This window comes from Aythya ferina (assembly GCF_964211825.1).
Source record: "Aythya ferina genome assembly, chromosome: 8".
Taxonomy (NCBI): Eukaryota; Metazoa; Chordata; class Aves; order Anseriformes; family Anatidae; genus Aythya; species Aythya ferina.
The window spans coordinates 1,794,873-1,816,174 of record NC_140304.1 but is presented as its reverse complement, the minus strand read 5'-3'; the positions used below and the strand labels follow the sequence as shown (position 1 = coordinate 1,816,174).

Sequence of the window (21,302 nt, the reverse complement as noted above, 5' to 3'; positions counted from 1 at the left end):
TTTAGAAGAAATTTCAGAATCCAAAAAAAGCAAATCAAGCCAAGCTACTCAGAAATAAACAGCTTTTGTTTTAAAAGATAAAAACAACTTTAGGTCATCTTAAACTTAACAGAAGAGAAGTTAGATGTAGATTCCTGCTGGAAAATTTAACGAACTGAAATAATACGTATTGCAAAGACAAACAGCAAGAGTAGAACCCAGATCATGTCTCTGAATCTTTCGACAACAGAGTCTAGAAAGTACTAAACTACAGAATTCAGTTGAGGTGAACATCATTTCAAGAATCAAATATACAGGAAAGTTAAGATGTTAAAGGATAAAACACAAACTTTTGATCATGTTATTATTTTAAAGTTTCATTTTTAAAATATATTCAAAATATCAACACTGTGCTATAACTTTTAAATGTTTTAGAAAAATGTTTTAGAAAAATGTTTTAGAATACTTTGTTTTCTAAATAATTATGAAAAGTCACAGAATTTTTATTTTTATTCAACTGATGTTAAGCCATAACTTACATTTTTGATTATTTACATATTCTTTACTATTTTCTAGTGATTTCACTGATTAAAGTGAACAGTTGACAGAAAAAAGAAATCCAAAATAGTTAGTAACAAAATAGCATATTTTGTACTACTAATTGCTGAATATACTTACAGGTTTTTTTTTGGTTGATTTGTTTTTGACAGCTTGCACAGGCATCTTGTCGAGCACTTAAATGCAGAAATAGTGCTGCATACTGTCACAGATGTCACTGTAGCTTTGGAATGGATACGATCAACCTTCTTGTACATTAGAGCTTTAAAAAATCCAACTCATTACGGTTTGTTTGTAATTGATCTAAATTATGACACACGCAAGTGTTAGATCAATATTGTTTGTTTCTTTTTTTTTTTTTTTTCTTCTTTTCTTATGGACTACTGTTTTATATGGGGTTGAAGACGATGTGTTATGTGGCCTGTAACATTTCAGTGTGGCATAACGTTAAAAACTATGAAGAAGCCATTTACAGCTTCACATGATCTGTTTTTTTCATCTCAATGCAGTGAGCTGTGTATGAATACAGTGTCTAGCCACAATGTGCATTTCAGCACTGAATAGGTAATATGCTGCTAAGAAAAAACTTTGTCTAGAGTTTCATAGTTTTGCTAAAACAAAATTTCAATAATTCTAATGCTGGTGTCTTCAATTCATTTTCTCCAGAACAGCGTCTCAGTTGCCAGCCCTGGCTTTGTCCTTGTTCCTGGCCACTTGCACTACAATGATTATGAAGTCATTGGTTACTTGCTGGAGACAATTTTTTTTTTTAAGGATTTATAGATGGGAATGGACCCTAGTACATTTAGTACTTAAATGGGTATTACAGTTTAGGTAGCTTCCTGTATTTTATGATAGAAAGATTCCACATGTGAATTTGGTCCCCTGCTAAGGAACTATTTCAAAGTTCCTTACAGATATTTCTGCAATTTTTAGGACTCTGATGTATTATGTAGGAACATCTGGAGCTTTTAACTCTTCCAGTCTGTTCCAACAACCACTTATTGGTGCATAGATAATTATGTTGTGTAAGGCTCTTGATTTGTTCCCAGTATAACAACATTCAGAATTTTTTCATTTTGGGTATCTGGCTCCTAAATATTAGGAAATTGGTTTTGATTGGTTACAATATTGAGAAGGAAGCACATAATCATATTAGATTTTTTTAAATTGTCTTTTCATGAAGGTTTTTCATCTGGATTGGATAAAATTGGAATTGAAGCAAAATTACAGGGTATGTGGCTTTTAAGCTTTCTTAGTAAAATGTTAGATTTTAGGCCAGGTTCATCCATGTTTATGCGTATTATACAGCTCCATTAATTTCAGTAGATTAAGTCACAGAACAAATGTAATTTACTATGTTGTACTATTGATTTTGTTTAATTATTTTTGCTTTTGGAACACTATCAGCATATTTTGACTAGTAGAGAAATATTTCTTGTATAGAGAAGAAAAATTAAATGCCTCTACCTACCTCATCTTCCCATATACGTACTCAGAAATAAAACTACACATAGAGCTCTCTAATTTTGACTTTGTCTTTTGTCCTAATTTTTCTTTGCTTGATTTATCTTTTTTGTTTGCTTGTTTGTATTCTGTTTATATGCTTTCAAAAAAGCCTTTTTCTTTCCCTATTACAGAAACTGTGGCTTCTTTTCCCTGTACCCATGAAATATTTTATAATGATATATATAGTTATCTTTCACCTTGCACTTTTAATATATGAAAACATTTCTGGTTGCTCTGGGAGCTATCACTTTGAGTGCTTTCCCAACTTTATTTTAAAATTCTGAATACTGTGTTAATGTTATTTTCACCTTCTAATTCCCTCGCTTTTGAAAGAGAGAAGAGCAGATAAAACACTGATCATCCTCAAGCAGATATCCAACACCAGCAACTAAACGGGTTTAATGAAGTAAATATAACATTATCTGATACAGTATGAAAAATTCTAATGAAGGATTCATAAATACCTTTGGATATTTGAAATTTCAACCATTTAAGTATTAAAATTTTAGAGGAAATCTTTTGTAAATATACTATGAGCTCTAAGGCCTGTCATTCAGAATTGAAAATGGCAGCCTCCATGACATGCATCTAGTCTCTTAATTTTCTACTTTTGCTTTACTGAAAAAGAGTTGGGTTATCCTATATCAAACATCTGGGAGTGAGCTTGCACTAGGCGGAAATTTGTCACAAAGTTAAGAAGGACTTTTGCTTGAGCTCAGTGGAATTTCTTTGGCATATACTCATTGCAATTAAATGTCATTGTTCTTGGCTTGTAAATAGGTAAGTTTTTTTTTCTGCAGGTACTAAAATGTATTTTCAAATTGTGTACAGAACTGTGTTTGAAGAACTTGAACGATTTGTCTTCTTTCAATTTGGTCAGGATGGATAAAGAAAATAGTTTCAAACCAACAGGTAACACTTCTCTAGAAATAAATTTTTAGAAGTGATTTTGAGATAGTAGTGAACTACAAAGGGTCACAACTATTCTTACTTATTGATGAGTATGGAAATGTAACAGAGAGTAGACTCTGAAAGACTGCATGATATATGATTTGTTTCTTTAGCAAAGAAGTTGATTCTCTTAATTCTTGAACATACCTTCGCTTCTGATGTTGCTGGAAATTTTGTTGCAGATTAGAAGAAAAGTATAGAACTTTGCACTGCATCACATCCTGCTATCCTGTGATAATGAAGGACAGGTTTTATCAATACTAGCTCTTCTGTACAATGTTGTGCTAGATGTGGTTGGCTTCTCAGCAATCACAGTTCACAGTCTGATATGTTAGTGTGAGTTCACAGTCTGTTATGTTCTTGTGAATTCATTCTTCATTGGAAAAAACTAACTGGTGAATATTTTTCTGCCATTCTGTGATGGGGTCAACAATATCCGTCAGGTAGCTGGGGCTATGTGTATTCCGTCAGTGGTGTTAAATCTCATAGAGCCCTGTAATAAGAAAATTAATTCAGTTTTATGACTTAAATACGTACACTTAAAATACTTGGAATATTTATTTTTGAAGGTATGTTTTTGTTTTACAGAGACCGGAAGATTAATGGCATGGTATTATATTGCATTTGAAACAGTGAAACAGTTTTTCACAATTAAGGGAACAGAGACTTTAAATGAATTGGTAATTTAACATTTCAAAGAAACTTTACACATGTTCGATTAATTTTAAACAGAATCAAAAATAGATTCAGAAGTCTTTATTTCTATTAAAGAGTTCAGGCTTTGTTTATATGAAGTATAAAGTTTTAAAGAATGCATCCTAATCAATTCCATATGGAGTATTTTTGAGGCTTTTCGCTGGGGAGATCTTTTGATTTCCACTTCTTTGTCTCCTCTCTTTCTTGGGAATACATAAAGTTGTTGAAGCTGTTCTGCTTATGTATAAAATACCATATTTTGTTAGTTATATTTTATTCCAAAAAAAAAAAAAAAGCTGCTTGAGAAACAGATTTTATTTTTGAAGGAATGTTATTGACTTTATTTTAAGTCATTTTCCTTTGTCAGATGACGGTTTATATTGCAACTATTATATCACAAAAGACATTTAGTTTTCAAAGGGATACTGTGGTAGAACAGATTGCCTGTGAAGAAAATGGAATGCCTGTTCTCTTATAGCTATCTTTCTTACTTAAGGATGAAAAAAGTAATGTGAAATACCTAGCAAATAGCAAAAACTGTTAATATTAGCCTTGCGTTTCATAAATTGTTAGTAGTGTGATTGGTTTTGGATAAGTTTAAGTGGAGTAATCATCTAAAAGCTGGAAAAAAAAAACCATCCCCTTCTGTTGTATAATAACCTGTACAGGAAGGAAAGTTGGTCAGTATTATGAAGAATAAGTTGACAGTCTTTGCACGGTCATAGTGTTGAAACAACCAAATTTTAAATGATGTATTTAAAGAAAAAAAAAAAAAAAAAGGAAAAAGTACTACAAAAAAATGGCAGAGAACGAAAAAAGAATGTTAAGAAAAAGTTAAATTGTTACAGGTTACAATGATCTCCAACTGCGCAGAATTTCTGGATGTCAAGTTAAGAATAAATGAAAAGAAAATACTGAACACTTTGAATAAAGACAAGGACAAAATAACCGTCAGGTATGAAAAATTAAATATGTTGAAAAAGAAAAGTATATTTTTAGTAACAAATAAAATGAATAGCAGAAAATAAATATATTTTCATGTGTAGGTTTCCATTGGAGGGAAAGATTAAAACAAGAGAAATGAAAATAAACTGGTAAGTATTACACTGTGTTGTTAATTTTTATTGAAAACTGTCATTTTGTGGCTGTTGAAATCTCTGCTACAATCTGTGTCACTTTATATATTTTATTGTTTCTGTTCAGATTTTTTTTTTTTGTTTTCCAATGAAACTTGTTATATAAGCTGTACTATAAGCGAAGTATAACAAGATGTGACTATTTCTCTTTCAGTCTTATTCAGGCTCAGCTAGGATGCATTCCTATTCAAGACTTTACTTTGACACAAGATACTGGCAAAATATTTAGAAATGGCATAAGAATTACTAGATGTATGGTAAAATTTAATCCTTTTTTTCTATATACAGTGTAAAAAAATATATTTGATCTGATTAATACAAGTCAATCATATTTTTACAGGGTTGTCTGACTTTCTGGCATCAAGTAAAACCAATTTTTCTGCATTATTAAACTCCGTGATTTTAGCTAAGTGTTTCAGGTGCAAACTTTGGGAAAATTCACTTCATGTGTCTAAACAATTGGAAAAAATTGGTAGGTACCATTCAGAAATGATAAAGATATAATTAGAAATGTAATCAAAAGTCATTATCAGCCTCTGGAGTGCCTGTTTACATAATTAAATGTTTCTCCCAGTTACCCATTTGCCACGGTTGAGTGTCACGGTTGTTAGAAGTCTGTCATGATCTTGGGTAAAAGTAATCCATTTGTTAATTTCCTCCAGGGTTTCAAATTGGTTTATATGGAGTTGTTCTTTTTTTCATAATACTCATTTCATTGAGTATTTTGGACATACTCCACATTTGTGTGATTGCATACCTCTGACTACAATTTACCTTCCTTTTCAAGCAGCTGTTACCGATAAGTTTTGCTACTCATATGTGTGAAAGCCATTTAATTTGCATTGAAGTGGATGGTAACCATGAAATTGAAATTGAAATAATTTTGCTGTGCATGAGAGATTCTTATACATGAAGATCACAACTTTCTAATAGCGTTCTTCCTATTAGTGTGTCCTGTTACTAAATGAACTTCTGTCTGGAAGTGCAGATCTGTCATAATTACTTGAAAAGGAATTCAGAATTTTGGAGCCATCTGTACAACAAAAATGTAGTTACTCTTGTTTGAGGTAGAATATGTCTTTTTGCTGTAATGTCTGATCTTATACTTTCATGCTTTCAGAATTCACTGCAGTTCTTTGCATTTGTTCTTTAAAGACACATCTACTGTGTATAAAACAGTATACTACAGAGGTCTGCAAATTAGTGAGCGCCTAAGCCAGGAAATCCATATGGTACAGTACATTACAGATTTACCAGCTTGGGTGCAGAATCAGTGTTGTTTCTTTCATGTGGATTCAAACTAGGAGACAGGGCTTGTTAGCTTCTGCACAGCATAACACATCGTGGTGGAAACCCATTTTCAATATTTCTGAATCTGTGCATAGAATCATCTGAGGAGTCTGCCTCATGTTTACCATTTCTAGGTGGTTGGAATGAATGGAATAAATATGGCACTTGCAGTGTTGACAAATCCTCTCCTGTATATTACATTCAATAGAATGAATTCAGCTCTATTTTTTTAATAATAGAAGTACTATATATATTTATACATCTCTGTCCCCATTACCTTTTTTTTCTTTGTATTTTTTCTTGTGCTGTCATTGCTCTTGCACCATATGTTATAAAGGATTTATAATTTTCAAATTTTCATTTATTCCACTCACAGGCTTCTTTAACAGTCTACTTACAGTTAACTATTTTTCCCTGCATCAAATAGTTATTGAATTGATACAGATATTATTATGTTTCATTCTTGATCTCTGTCATGCTATGGCAGTCCATTCTATTTCTTTGTGAGTTACGTGGAATATTTGAGCTCACAGAAATTTACTGGTATCATATAACATATTTAGAAATCTCTAATTTTTAAACTCTTTTCACAGTATGTTATTTTTTGAATCTTAAAAAAGGCTCAATAGTTGGCACTTCCTTTATACCACTGACTGTTCTTTTTAACTGAGCTTGTATGTGATTCTTGCTGAATTTCTACAAATATCTATTTGTTACTCTTGTCCAGTAATGATGCTACCTCTGGCTCAGATACCTGGATTCTGTTTGCTTGTTTTCACAGACAGAGCAAACAGTTGCCATCCAGGATTTTATCATATCTACTACATTTTCAGTTTGAGTTTAATTCATCAGAAATAAAGATGAGGAGAAGTATCATTTGTATCTTATGTTTTCTTCATTAATGGAAACTATTCTACCATTTCAGGAGCTATAACAAAAGAGCTAGTCTTCAGCTTCATTTAAAGAGCAAGGCACCAGCACTAAGTGAAGTAGCTGCAGAAGTAATAAGTAATAGTCTTTAGTCTTCAAACTTTTTGCAGAGCTTCTGTAAATAAGAGGAGAACTGAGAAAAGGTGCTTTCCCCAAGTCAGACCCAAAAGGTGTTCAAATATACTTAAAGGAAGGAAGGGTCTAAACAAGTCCCTTATGTTTTTTTCTGAATCGTTAAATTCTTGAGTTGAAATGCGTCCTTTCTTGAAAGAGTGCTTTAACATGTCCTTCAAAAGGCAATCTTGAGTTGTCTCCTAAGAGATTTCCAACCTAATTTTCAGATTTCTTTTACTGTTCGTATGGAATTATGCATGGTGAGTAGACCTACTCATTCTATGTATCTTTTATCTAAAATTATTCCAGTCATTGTAGTACATGTAGACTGTAGTTCTAGCTAACAAAATGGCTTTTCACATGTAGAGTGTTGACTCTAAGTGTCACTATAAGTGTAAAAGAACTGAGAATCATGAAGAGGAATAAGGTTGTATATAGAATTCTCTGCTAATCTGCTTGTCATGTGGCAGATAAATGGCAAAATATTTGGTGAAACATGCAAACATTCCTAGAAGTTTATAATACATCTTTTTTTCCTTGAGTGAATTTCATTATTAGTTTGCTCAAAAACTTTGAAATTCTATGACTTTAACATATAATCCTTGGATAGGATACTTTGTCTCAAATTTTATTCTCCATGTGGGTGACATGCTCTTTCTTCATCACATGTACATAGAGCACTTGTTTGTTGACTCCTGTAGAAAGCGATCTAAAATCTGTTTTATACTAGAAAATGTTTATTAAAAAGTCAGTATTACAATGTTAAATGTTTTCTTCTTCTCTTTACTAATGGATACATGGAATTTTTACTAAAATATTTAATCTACTGAAAAGAAATTTTGTGATTTCCTGGGTAAAAAACTAGGAGCAAGCATACATTAAAATGATTTCAGCATTTTTTTTTACTTCCTATAATGCAGTTTAGAATAATTAGAGATTAACAATTGCCACTTAACAGCATAAAACTAATTTTTTTTTCACAGGTGTATCATTGTCAAATGCTATGGTAAATGCTGGGCTGACAACATTTAAAAAAATAGAAGAGACAAATGCAAGGGAACTTGAATTGGTAATTTATTATTTTGTATGCAGATAAACATGATGAGGAAAGTAATATGTCTGCTATGTGAGTGCCAGAAAAATTGAGCATTTTAAGTGGTTTATTCATTTATGCTGGTAATTTTAAAAAGTTTGGCTACTTATTTTTTCTTAATGTGTGTAATGTTTTGTTTTAGCAAATTTTATGTGGATGACTTTACTGATTTGGCTGGATTTGGAAAGTAGTTGCTTAAATACAAAGAATTCCTTCATTAACATGATTTGAAACAAAAGGCAACATGCATTCCCCTTTTAGCAGTGTTTGTAAATAAATATTTCCTTTTGTATTTTTTTCTGTTGCACTTAATTTATCTTGATAGTGAAAATCATGAATTACCGTTATTACTAGTTTTAGTTAAAAAAAAAAATGGTCATAGAATAAAATTCTTCTTGAATTATCTATAGAACTCTCCTTATTGTGGTCGAGTTAGATTTGGTTCTTGGCTTCTTTTCTGAGGAATCTGCTTTTCCAATGTTTTGGAATATGTAATACATTTCTAAATGAAATTGATCTTACTCAGGTTTGGGGTTAGAATTTTTTTTTTTCTTGCCGTCTTTCCCAGTTTCCCTGAAATTTCTGTTTTCTTTTGTTTTCACTAAAGCTGGGGCAACATAGAAGCATCAACTCATAAAACCTGACTAGTTTTTTAAGGTCATGGGCTAGTTCATTGGCTGTTACCTGAACAGAAGAGATAGCAACAGAAAATGTATTGTAATTTTCCTTTCTTTTGGCTATGTTGTTATTGTGGGCATCACTGACAGTAGAGAAATAGTAGTGGTAAGGCTTTTGTCTATGACATAATTATTCTGGTGACTTTGATTCCTTGAATTTACATTTGTGTCAACTTCTCTGATCAGCTGAATGTATCAGAAATGAAATTAAATCTTTACAGATTTTAAACAGACATCCTCCTTTTGGAAACCAGATAAAAGAATCTGTTTTGCATCTTCCAAAATATGAACTTGACATTGAACAGGTAATGCTTCTATATTTATTTTATGATTTTATTCTAAGATTGTTAAAAGAAAGCAAATAGTAACATTAGAAAATATTAAGCCTTCGCTGGTAGAAGATTACATGGTGTTGTGGCCTCATTCCACCTTGTATAATAAAACTTAAACAAAACTGAAAACTCTGAAGGACAGTTTTGGAATAAACATTCTCTATCACACCTCACTTCTCTCTTTCTCCTCACCCCTCTCTAAAAAGTAATTTATATTAGAGTTGCAAACCAGTATGTTGACGTTCTAGCTTAGTATGTGAATCTGAGAGTTCTATTTTAAATGTTTGAAAAATAAAAATAAAAGAAAACTCTGGAGACATGAAAAACAATTGTATAAAACTTACAGAACACGCATTAACTAATGTTTGTTTTCTGTGTCACACTGAGGAATATATATAAAGTGATTGCATTAACGTAACTGGTGCCATTTCAATGGCAGTGTGTAATCTAACGTTCTAATCCTGTGTGCTTTGAGGTTCTGATATGCATTCTGTCTATGTCTTTGAGCGAGTCACATAGTCACTTTGCTTCAGTTTTCTGAAATGAGAAATTTGAAAAATAACCTTAAAGTGTCTTGTGAATTTGGTACAAATGAAGAAACCTTTGAAGTTAAAAATTGTATACATGTACATGTATGGAACACTATTTTTATAATGATCAGTTCTATTTTAGTTTTTCATTTGACTTAATATCTGATGAGTGTCTCTAAAGTTGTTTGCAGAAGAAAGGTGTAACAATGGTAAATTGTTAAAGAGGAACGCTGGAATGGCAAAACCTTTAATCTCAAAACTGTATCAAAATATGCAATTTTCTTCTTGTATCCTTCTCTTGGCATAGAAGAGAGGAGGTTTATTTAGGGGGTTTGATGTAGACTGTGTTTTTTCTCAATATTTAATCAAATTTAGGATATTTGGCTATGGAGAAGATTAGTACTGTGTAAGAGCATTGAAGCACAATAAATAAAAAATGTACTTTAAATTGCTCAAAATGAGCTTTTCTGCTTGTGTCAGTGCTTAAAACTTTATGGAAGGACATGTTTTACTTTGCATATTTTAACAGTTAAGTCATTTTCTATATCATTTGTTTCTAGCTTCCAAAATACAGTGATACACTGGCTGAAATCTTAGTAACCATCAAATTAACAAACTTTGAGCAGCTACAGACAAAGAGAACAGCACCAGATTTTCACTATGTTACATTGATCATAGGAGATGCTGACAATCAAGTAATTTTTATTCAGAAAATAATGTATGTATGTTCAGTTTTTTTTCTCAGATCTTTTTAAGTGTGTTGCCATTTAATCCTTTGTCTTGCAGTTTTGGCAGTACTTTTTAATGAAGCCAAATGGTACAAAATTAGTCTTTGTCCTATAGCATTTTCTAGTCACTCAGTTGTCATCTAAAACTCTGCATGAGACTCAGTACAAAAACAAAACAAAAAACAAAACATCACACTTGTATGCTTGTCAGTACACAGGTATGTGTACAAGTACAACAATGGTGCCATGTTATAGGAGTCATCATAATCTAATTTCCACATAAATACAAAACACATAGAATATCTAGTAAAAAGATACATTCTCAAGCTGTTACTTGTGATTATTAGCTATATTTCTTTAATTAAATCACTGTCAAAATTGTTTTTTACTCAGAGATTAAATTCTCCAGTTGGATAAATTATGCTTGGAGCAAATGGGAGGAGAGAAAAAGTCTTTTCTAACTGTGTGATTTTCACACGAGTTCTGGCCAAAGTCTTGCACTTTTGTCAGAACTGAAACTGATCATGGCTCTCTTATGGCTATAGATCAAATAATATTGGAAGATCATTCTTAAGCCACTTATCAAGCAAAATCTGAGAACCAAGGCCAAATAAAGACTCTCACATGGTTACTGATACCATAGTATACAGTCTTGTTTTCATCAACCATGTCTAATAATACTTTACTGGTACATTACAGGGATTCAGTGTTGCTAAAAACTGGAAATTGGATGAAGAAAATTGAAGTGAGAAGAGCTCTTAAATCAGAGGACATTAGTATAAATTTAATTAGTTCTGATTATGGTAAGTTAATTAGTATACTTGTAATTAAAAGCAACTGCATAAGAATTTTGAATAAATTATTAAAACACTTTATATCAAACCAAAATATGATAAAATGAACTTAAATGTAAACAAAATTCTATGAATTGTTTTGTTGTTTTTTTTTTTTTTTTACTATGTTGAGTGTTACCTGACTTTCCTAATTACAAATTTATTTATTTACTAGAATATTAATGTACTGGGAAACATCAAAATTGTTATTAGGAGATAGAATTTTGCTCTGATGGTACAGATAAGGATTCTCTTCTGTCCTTCACCTGCAAGTTGAATTAACTTTTAGTAGGCATAAACTGTCAGCTTTATAGATTACTTATGCTGGGAAGAACTGTATTTGCAAATGGCTAGATTTTGCATTCTTTGTTTTGTGTATAAGATTGTTAGATACAGATCCATCTACACCTCAGCAGCAAGAAATTTCTGCAGCGGAAAATGTTGTTTCTTAAGGTGTGAAGATTTAAGCATTGTTTCCCTCAATGTCAGTTTCCATGAAATTGAAGCTACAGCAGTAGATAAGGAGAGAGAGTAACGAGCTTTCAAATAGAATTTGAAATATAATTTAAATATGAACTGGCTGCATTAAATTCTTCATCCTGCTCCACTTGTAAAGAACATGACTGTGTGTTAGATTAACTGAAGTATATTCGATGCTTCCATGATAAACATTAAATATTAGTACTATTACAGTCATCCAACCTAGAATAATCTGTACTTCTACGTATAAACCTGTGCCTCGGGGAGGAAGGAATGTTTTCTAACCAAATAAGATGAATTAAAAATTGTTCTTTTATTACTACTTAGCTATCTACAAGTTGTACTGAGTACAGTAAAACTCAACTCAATGGTTAGTTTCTCTGAAATTGTCCCTTTGGTAACTGAAGTTGTGCTAAAAGCAGGTTGTCTTTAAAGCACACTTCTGTTTTGGACATGAAGGAAATGCTCACATTTTTGAGAAGCCTGACTCATTTTCCAGCAATATTTGCCTATTAAAGGCAAAAATACTCTTTTTTACAAATGGTGTCTCACAGTCCCTTACAAATCTTAGTTTAATCATAACCTGAACTAGAAACATTAGCATTCAACTTCAAAGGTACTATCAACATTTTCATTTTACTCCTTTTTCAATACAGAGCTGCTGATAGTCCTGTAACGGAGACTATTGTACAGTTTTAAAGTGAAAATTGTATCAACAATGCAAAGCCAGGAATAAACTTAGTTGTACAGAAACATAGAAAAATATGGTTAATGGGGATAAGTATATACTACATAGCTACATTACTTATGTAGCAATGATGGCTTTAATTTTGGAGGGTTTTTTAAATCTCAGTCATTAGGAATCCATTCATATAATAGCTTACTTTTAATGGTACATTATCCTAACAGATTCCCATAGTCTTTTAATAAAGATTTATAGTTAAATCATTTAGAAAAGTGGATGTAATCAGTAGTTTCAGAAACAGTTCGTAGCAATTTAATTTTTTTTATTTTTTTTTTTCAAAGTTGGCCTTGACATACAGCAAGCATTTACAGCCTTTTACTTAATGCCAAGAACAGTTGGAGGTAAAGTAGTTACAAATAAAAAATTGGAAGCTGAGTCTCCACTTGGTATGTATTACGGCTCACCGCAAAGTCCGCCAGCAGCAGACGTAGATACAGGTAAATGGTGAGATCACACCGTCTGGCTAATACCAAAGTCAACAGAAAAATGAATTTTACTTTTAGTGCAGAGTTAGATCTGTATTCATCCATACTGTTTCTTTCTCAAGTATAACAAGAATATAGTCCTGTTGTTTATCCTTGTCAAGGACTACAGTGCAATTCTTTGATTAATTTGAAATTAAGAAAAATCATGTGTTTGGTGTCTAATACTACAGCTTGAATCTCAGAATGGTGATAGTGTCTGTTTTTTCAGTCTTTGTTAATTTCTTTCCATCTACATTGCTTGGGCATCCCAAAGTGTTGTTGAAGGCAACAAAACTCCAGTGACCCAGATTACTTTTAGCCCATCTTACACTGCACGAGGTACTTTCTCAACAATACATACAAAATAAAAAAGGAGCATTTCTGTATTGTATTTATCTAGGAAGCAGATCTAAAGAAGAGCATACCTACAAGAAATATGGGAACAGAGAGTGCAACCATCGCTGTAAAAATAAAGATGTATGTGGACATGACTGCTGTGAGTTTCATTAAATCTATTATTTCTTTTACTTTTAGATGTGTGTAATTTACAATAGTTCCATTTATAGTTCCATATCTACATTAGCAGAAGTGGTGCAAGCAAGAGTCAGACTTAAGTTTTTGCTATGATGCAGTCATAAAAATACTAATAAAACATTTTGTTAATAAAACTTTTGTAGGGATTACAATGACTAATAGTATTTTTCAGATCATTTAGGATATGATTTAAGTGCAATACCAAACTTGACTTTTTTTATAAATATTAGTGTGTGAAATCTTTGAACTAGTGTATTAAATCTTTTATTAAAAGATACTGAACTTAGTGGCAAAGTTTCCATAGATTTGGAAAGAATTAGGATTTATCCTTTCTAAACTAATCTGAAGATTCTTTGAATTCCCTTTATCAGGTAAAACTGGAGTACCTCCAAAGTCTGAGATGAATGGAGATTCTAAGTTTACTTTGTACTTAGCTGATTTAAGGAGCAGGAACTCAATTTCATCTGTACCCCCAGTAAAGCGATTAAAGGTTTGTTTGAATACAGTCAGCATTTGAATAGTTTTATTTTATTTCATTATGTATTTGTATATATTTGTTTGCAGTATTTGTTTGGGCAATTCATAGGTAAATAAATACATGCAAGTTTGTCTATATGGACCGTGAGAAGCAAAGCAATAGAAAGGTCCAGGAATCTTTGACAGGTTACACTGCTGTTTAGAAGGCTTCCAACGGTACGCTTCTCTTTGTTTTTACTTTTATGGCATTTCATAGATCTTAGTAGGTTAAGGACAGAGGCATCATTGGAAGGCACTGTATTGTGATTTGATTTTGGCAAAATACAACCTGAACAAAACCAAAAACTGGTATACATCAAAGTAATGCTACTAGGAGACCTGTTTGTGTTGACACAGAGATCCACTTGTTTATGAGAAAATAAACTACATTGGTTTTTACCTCTGAAAGATTTAAAGGCTTACACTTTACATATTTGAATGTAATACCAAATGGATGTTCTCTACAGAGAGAATGATATTTGAGATATTGGAGTGTTTTATTTACTATTCACAGCTTTTTTGTTTGTTTCTTTGCAATAGAGAATAATATAGCCTACAGCTAATATAGAAGAAAGTCAGTGATACCCGGACTGACTTTGCCAGGCTACTTGGATAACTACAGTAGAAGCATGTCATTCAAATCTTTTTAATGGATCCCAAGAACTATTTTTTTTTTTAATGATTTTTAAAATGATTTTTTTTTGTAATGATTTTTTAAAGTGATTTTTAAGTGATTTTTTAAAATATGCTATCTTGTTACAATATTAATAATATAAGTCAGATAATTTTAAAAAGTGCTTTTCAATGTTTGTCTTTTTGGTTAATAACCTGCTTTCTTTAGATGCAGATGTTAAATCAAGCTCAGAATGTGGATCTCAAACATTTTGGTTTTGTATCCAAATCCTTGATGCCAGCGTTGTCAAGGTATTTATTAAATATATATATATATATATATATATATATATATACACATATATATATATTCTAATTTAGGTATTATGTTAAATTTTCACAACTAACAACTGTTTTCTGAATAAAATCATTTTTGTTGCAGCTTTCTTTAACTGTTTTAGTGACATGCAACTATTTTTTTTAAATAGGTCTGGCAATAAACAGTTGTCTTCGTCACCTTCAGTGGACCTGGTAGATAATGTTAATAGCCTAGGAATATCTCAGAAACAACTGCAATCCTGGAATTATGGAAAGAGTAGTAAGTTATTACTAATCTTTGAAATCATCATTTTCACTGTTTTGAGTTGTACGTACCTTATAAACTCAAACTTTTTGAAATCACCACAGTAAACAATACAGCATTATAGAATGCTGAATGTATAGGGAAATACAGTGGCCTTCGTTGGCTTTTTTTCTGGTATCAGTAAGAATTGCAAATGCAGATCTAAGCCTGTACATGTATTTTTATATGAACCAGTAACGAGTAAATTCAAATATATGAGGGTACAAATCTGTAAATACTTCCTTTAATATATTTCCACTGAAGCCACTTGTAGTGCAAAAGGAACTTTCCTCCTACTTATCTTTTCTTCTTAACTTCATACCTACTGAAAGAAGTTAGTGAAATAAGAGCTTTTTGTTTGATGGTTAACAAAATATGACCGTTCAATAACTGAGTTCGTAACTAGAAAATATCTCTATCTGAAAAAACATTTCTTTGTTCTATTTCTCTTGCAGTGAAATGACATTAATGTTTTACATTTGTGGTTAAATGATCAGTCTTTATTATCAGTATGTAACCATGATATTCTCCTCACTGCATGCTCTTTGCTGTTGTATTTGGTTACTGTACATTTATGTGAATCAGGTTTTGATTATACAAGATTTTGGCTAAACAAGTAGCAACATCAATGTATAGAACATATTCAGACATATAAGAAACACTGCTGAGATAAACTGATATATTTTTAGCTTGTATTTCCTTAAGTAGTTGCATCTATACTGCATCATTTCGTTTTTACTTAATACTCTGAAGGTGGGATTGCAACCCTGTTCCTTTCAATTTATACTTCAGATTTTCCTGCCGTACTCATTTATCTGCTATATTTGTTACTTAGTCTTAAGATGGAAGACTGTTGCATAACCATATTATCAGTTGCTCTGTGGGAGTCAGTTAGTATACAATATAACTGTGTATAACAATACATTCACAGGAAGATAGGTGAATATTCCAGTATAGCTATACTCTATGCTGAAGAAATCTTAAGGCAAATACTCTGTCATCAAGAGGACATGATAGATGTAACTGGATAGTACCAGAAGAGGTAATCTTGGCCATATTGACTGGGCCAGCTACATTTTAAAAATGCAACCAAAATTGTTCTAATGAAAAAAGGTGTCAAATTCTATGATTTATATAGGGTTATCTGCATCTGTGATACGATGTCTTTCCATGCTATATGAATAAATGCAAGGAGTTGAGAATATACTGTGAAATGTAGTGATCTAAGCCTATGGTTCAGGTATTTTAAAGTGTGTGCATGTCTGTAATAATGCACCATGCTGACTGTACACACCCAAATTTACAAATTTACACACCCAAATTTACAATATAAGTGCCTTCAAAGTGCTTCTTCCAGCCACTGTGGAAGTGGATCTTTGATTTGAGCCTGTCCTGCTTTCCCTCTGTTGAAAGGGAAATCTAGATCAGGGTTCCTCAGACATATTAGGGCTGTGGCACTTGTCTGGTGCTGGAGGGGGAGTATGGCAGAAGAGAGATTAAAAACAATCAGCAAAGAATTGGATTGGTAGTGAAGAAAGAGAACACAACAAATGAAAGGGAGAGAAAGTGAGAGAAATTGTCTTTGCACCAGAAAATAAAGTACTTTAAAACATTAAGTATCACACTTTAGTTAAGAATGTTAACAATAATGCTTGAAAATGTGTTTGTCATGGTGTACTGGGTCTGGCTGGGATGTTAACTTTCCCTGCAGCAGCCCATACAGTGCTGTGCTCTGCACTTGGCACTAGAACAGCAGTGGGATCACACCAGTGTTGTGTCTGCTGCTTGAGCAGTGCTGGCACAGCATCAGGACTCTCTCTAACCCTCCAAGGGGGTGGGTAAAAAGTGAGAAGAGAAACATCACCAGGGCAGCTGACCTAAACCAGCCAAAGGGATATTCCATACCATGTGATGTCACACTCAGCAATAAAAGGTGGAAACAGGAGGAAGAGAGGAGGGGTGGGCTCTCATGAAAATGTTGGTCCTCCTCCTGAATGCTGGCTACGTGCGTTGAGGCCCTGTTTCAAGGACGTGGTCAAGCATCGCTCGTTGGTAGGAAGTAGAGAGTAATTTCTTTCCTCTGCACTTCCACATAGCCTTTATTTGTTTTGTTTTGTTTTGTTTTCCCTTTCCCCCTCCCTTTTCCCCTTCCCCCCCTTTTTTTCCCCTTTAGTTAAATTGTTTGGTTAATAATAATCTTTCCTTAATAATTATTATTTTTTTCCCCTTTAATTAAATTACCCTTATCTCAACCTATGAGTTGTTCTTTACTTTACTTCTTTCCCTCCTCATCTAAGGAGGGGGAGTGAGAGAGCGGTTGTGGTGTTTAGCTGCCTACCACGGTAAAACCACCACACATGGCTAGTTCTTAGGCATTGGATTGGACGAGAGGAAGACAGCAGTTAGGCTTTTGGAGATCTGAAGGGAAGAAAGGACCAAATTAAAAGTCTTAAATCTGGGTTCTGATACTTCTGACAAAGGAAAAGAATTAAATTGTGGTATTTGAAAAGTTTTATTTTTTTAAGGCTTATTCACTAGAATCTACAGTGAGGATAACTTTTCTCAAAATAACACAGAAAAGAGTGCATATGTGACAATCCTTCTTTCAGTAGATTGAACAACTGGTCTTAAAACACAGAAGTTTTTGTTGTACTTGTCCATGGATTACAGCTTTCTCTTTGAATCATTCAGTATTTGTAAGTGAGAAAAGCCAAGAGACAATGACATCAAAAAATATCTTAAAGAATCTTCAATGCATAACTTGACTAACAGAGATAAAAGCAGATGGTGTTTTTCAGGTGCTTCAGACGTGAACTCCGAACTGAGAGATGACATTTGGAATGATCTTGATGATGAAATATTAGTATATGCTAGTGACTTTTCCAGTGGAGAATTGGGTAAGATTGTTTTAATAAAATAAATTCTGTACTGTATACAAATTTTTTTACAGAATTGCGGTGGTTTAACCCTGACAGGTAGCTCAGTTCTTTCACGCTACTCTCTCACTCCTGCTCCTTCATAGAAAAGGGGGACAAAATATGATGAAAACAAGCTCGTGAGTTGGGATAAGAACAAGGGAGATCACTCACCAGTTATGTCACTTGCAAAACAGATTCAGGACAAATAATGTAATTTTTTACCTATTGATAACAGACTACAGCAGTGAGAACTAAAATCAAACTAAAAACACCTTTGCCCCATTTACCCTATTCTACCTACTCCTCACTAGCAGTGTGGGGGAATGAGGTCTGTGGTTAGTCCCTAGCACTTCATCTCCGCTGCTCCATCACAGTCACTCTCTGCCCCTGCTGCATGTGGGGTCCCTCCCATGGGATGTCATCCTTCCCGAACTGATCATGCGTGGACTTCCCACAGGCAGCAGCTCTTCAAGAACTGCTCCAACATGGGTCCATACCATGGGGTCTGTCCATCAGGGGCAGCTCCCCCCAGACCCCCTGCTCCCATGTGGGTTCCTCTCCATGGGCTGCAGCTCTGGCCCGGGGCCCGCTCCTGTGTTTGCAGTGTTTTTAGGCTGTTTCTGGCTTTTAAGAAAAAAAAAAAATCATTTTTACATAGACCATGGAAATACCTGCCTTCACGTTCCAGATGAGCATGAAACACCTTGCAAGTATACAACAAGCAAAGCTACAAGTGACATTTCAAAAGGGTAAGCATTATATCATTAATTGCAATTTTATTGTTATAAAATATTGTCAGTATTTTACTTGTATTTGCATTCACATTTATATGTTTGTATGTATAATTAAATGTATAGAAGGTTGTTTGTTCACTGATAAAATAGAGTGAAATTTCAACTTAAAAAAATAGAATTGATAAATAGTTTGAAATCATTTAAGTGTAGGGGGAAAGTCCTGAACTGAAAAGTAAACCACTTTGCACTTCTGTAAATAATACTTTATATTATTCAACTTCATATTTTCAGTTCTTGCACATTACAAGGTGAGACCAGTAGTCAGAACCCATTCTTTTCTGTGCTTAATAGCTCATCAAAAGTGGAATTACGTGTACAGAGTGGATATATAAATATGGTGAGTAAAAATAATTTTATAACATGATCACCTATAATTATATTAGTCTTTCATGAGCAAATATACTTACCATATCTGACATGTGCATCATTTCAGACAGAGAGAGTTTCTGAACCTCTCTGAGTTGTCCAAATGTGGAAGAAACATGCATTGTGTGTTCAGTGTGATGGTCATGATTCAAACAGATAGGACTTGAGTTCACCAGAACTACAGAAGCTTTCACCTGTGAATTCACTTTATATAGAATGATTTTTGAAAATATCTATTCAATAGCCACAGTTCTGCAAAGTCATCCAAGCATATATTTATTGTGTGCTTAAAGCCTTGTCAATTATGTTAATACCGATGTAAATATCTATCCTACATACTACAATAATGGCAGTTTGTCTTTCAGTTAGTTATTTTAACCGTTATTTTAATGTTTGTCTTGCAGCTGAGTTTTCAAGAAGAAAAGCATTCAAATCCTTCACAAGAGCTGAAAAATATACAGTGTTCTTCAATCTCAAAAACAATCTCCGACTCTTTTAAATTCACTAGGAAAGAAGATTTTTTTTTCACAAAAGAACAGGAAGAAGAAATAGAGCCCAGGTAATGAAAAGCTATGTGAGTTTTTTCTGTTGCTCCAGTGTTCAGGTGTTTAGTTCTTTGTGGCAATTCATTAATTTTTTACAACTGTGTTTTTAAAAGATGAATTTGCACAGTTAGTAGTAGCAGTTAACTTTTCTTAGGAAGGAAAAAACAACTATTTTGTTTGTCTTGATGTCTTTAGGATATAGTTTGCATAGTGCTCCTGATTTCATAGATTTTGATATATTGTACCTAATTTATTTGTTTGTTTCTCTCTTACTCTTCATTAGATATCTTCTGGATGATGAAATCAGTGATGTCAAGCCTTTACTTGGACTATTTGATGATATACTGTAAAACTGTATAAAAAAATAAAAACTGATGACATACTGTAAAAATATATTGTAAGTGCTGAAAAAAATGTTAGCCATTATTCCTGAATGAAGCCTTTGAATGCTGTTAAGAGAATTTATTTTCTGTTGTGTTAACTATTTACCAATAGTGGGATTGCTGCATAGAGTAGATAGTTGTTTTGTTTATTTAAAAAAAAAAAAAAAAGTTGATATATAATTAATGGAATTCTGGATATGTTATCTCGTTTTGAAATTGCTTAAATCTTTGTTGACCTTGTTGTTTTCAGGATTGCAAAGAAAAATATAGAAATGAGTCAAAAGAGTTCTCAGGCTGAGGGTGTTTCTATAGACAAAGTAAAAATCACATGAGAGACAGTAGGCTGTCTATTATGTTTCCTACTTCTAAGTACTGTTTAAATGAACAAAAGATTCTTTCCTCAAAAATTTCTTAAAGCTTTTTGGTTATGTCTGTCAGTTTTTCTAATGCTGAATTTTACATAATAATGATTCTGTAAAATAATTAGATTTAAAATCAAATAAGTTCTAGTAGAATGGTCAATTATTCTAGACTATATTCCTTCTGACAGTGCTGTCAACTGGTTGATAAAAAAAAGTGCAACTTCCTTCATGCAAATGTGTTCCCAGGATCTCAATAAAACAATTGTTTAATGTCTATAAACAATATTCTAAAGTTGTGTTTAGCTGTTCACTTTAATACTTGAGGTCAAAAAATGTACATTTATGCACCCCTGTACAAACTTAGACAACCAAGTATTGGATTTAGCAATCTTCTTACAGCTGTAGTGTTTGAACAGTAGACCTTACAAGTTCAATGGATGGAAAAATATATAATATTACCTAAAATCCGTAAGAAGATAATATTAAATTTCACTTGTTAATTATTAAAAATGTGTAGAACTGAAATGTTAAAACCACACATGGCAACTTAGCTGTTTGTTTTTGCAACATTGTTTGAGGTGCAACCAAATACAACTGTTTTGCTA

General features: G+C 32.7%; 1 protein-coding gene across 1 annotated transcript in view; it reads left to right on the top strand.

The window, feature by feature from the left end:
* Positions 1-20,980, top strand: part of HFM1 (helicase for meiosis 1) — a 39,748-nt gene extending 18,768 nt beyond the window's left edge. Inside the window, exons 18-40 of the mRNA XM_084527508.1 lie at positions 690-823; positions 1,724-1,771; positions 2,878-2,958; positions 3,586-3,677; positions 4,542-4,648; positions 4,740-4,787; positions 4,984-5,081; positions 5,170-5,301; positions 7,391-7,423; positions 8,147-8,232; positions 9,155-9,238; positions 10,356-10,513; positions 11,223-11,326; positions 12,863-13,018; positions 13,446-13,541; positions 13,951-14,069; positions 14,937-15,019; positions 15,196-15,305; positions 18,128-18,226; positions 18,906-18,996; positions 19,273-19,378; positions 19,812-19,966; positions 20,236-20,980. Of these exons, the coding sequence (XP_084383634.1) occupies positions 690-823; positions 1,724-1,771; positions 2,878-2,958; positions 3,586-3,677; positions 4,542-4,648; positions 4,740-4,787; positions 4,984-5,081; positions 5,170-5,301; positions 7,391-7,423; positions 8,147-8,232; positions 9,155-9,238; positions 10,356-10,513; positions 11,223-11,326; positions 12,863-13,018; positions 13,446-13,541; positions 13,951-14,069; positions 14,937-15,019; positions 15,196-15,305; positions 18,128-18,226; positions 18,906-18,996; positions 19,273-19,378; positions 19,812-19,966; positions 20,236-20,302 (2,287 nt within the window). The 3' untranslated portion in view covers positions 20,303-20,980. The remainder of the gene's footprint in view (positions 1-689; positions 824-1,723; positions 1,772-2,877; positions 2,959-3,585; positions 3,678-4,541; positions 4,649-4,739; positions 4,788-4,983; positions 5,082-5,169; positions 5,302-7,390; positions 7,424-8,146; positions 8,233-9,154; positions 9,239-10,355; positions 10,514-11,222; positions 11,327-12,862; positions 13,019-13,445; positions 13,542-13,950; positions 14,070-14,936; positions 15,020-15,195; positions 15,306-18,127; positions 18,227-18,905; positions 18,997-19,272; positions 19,379-19,811; positions 19,967-20,235) is intronic.
* Positions 20,981-21,302: the final 322 nt, after the last annotated feature.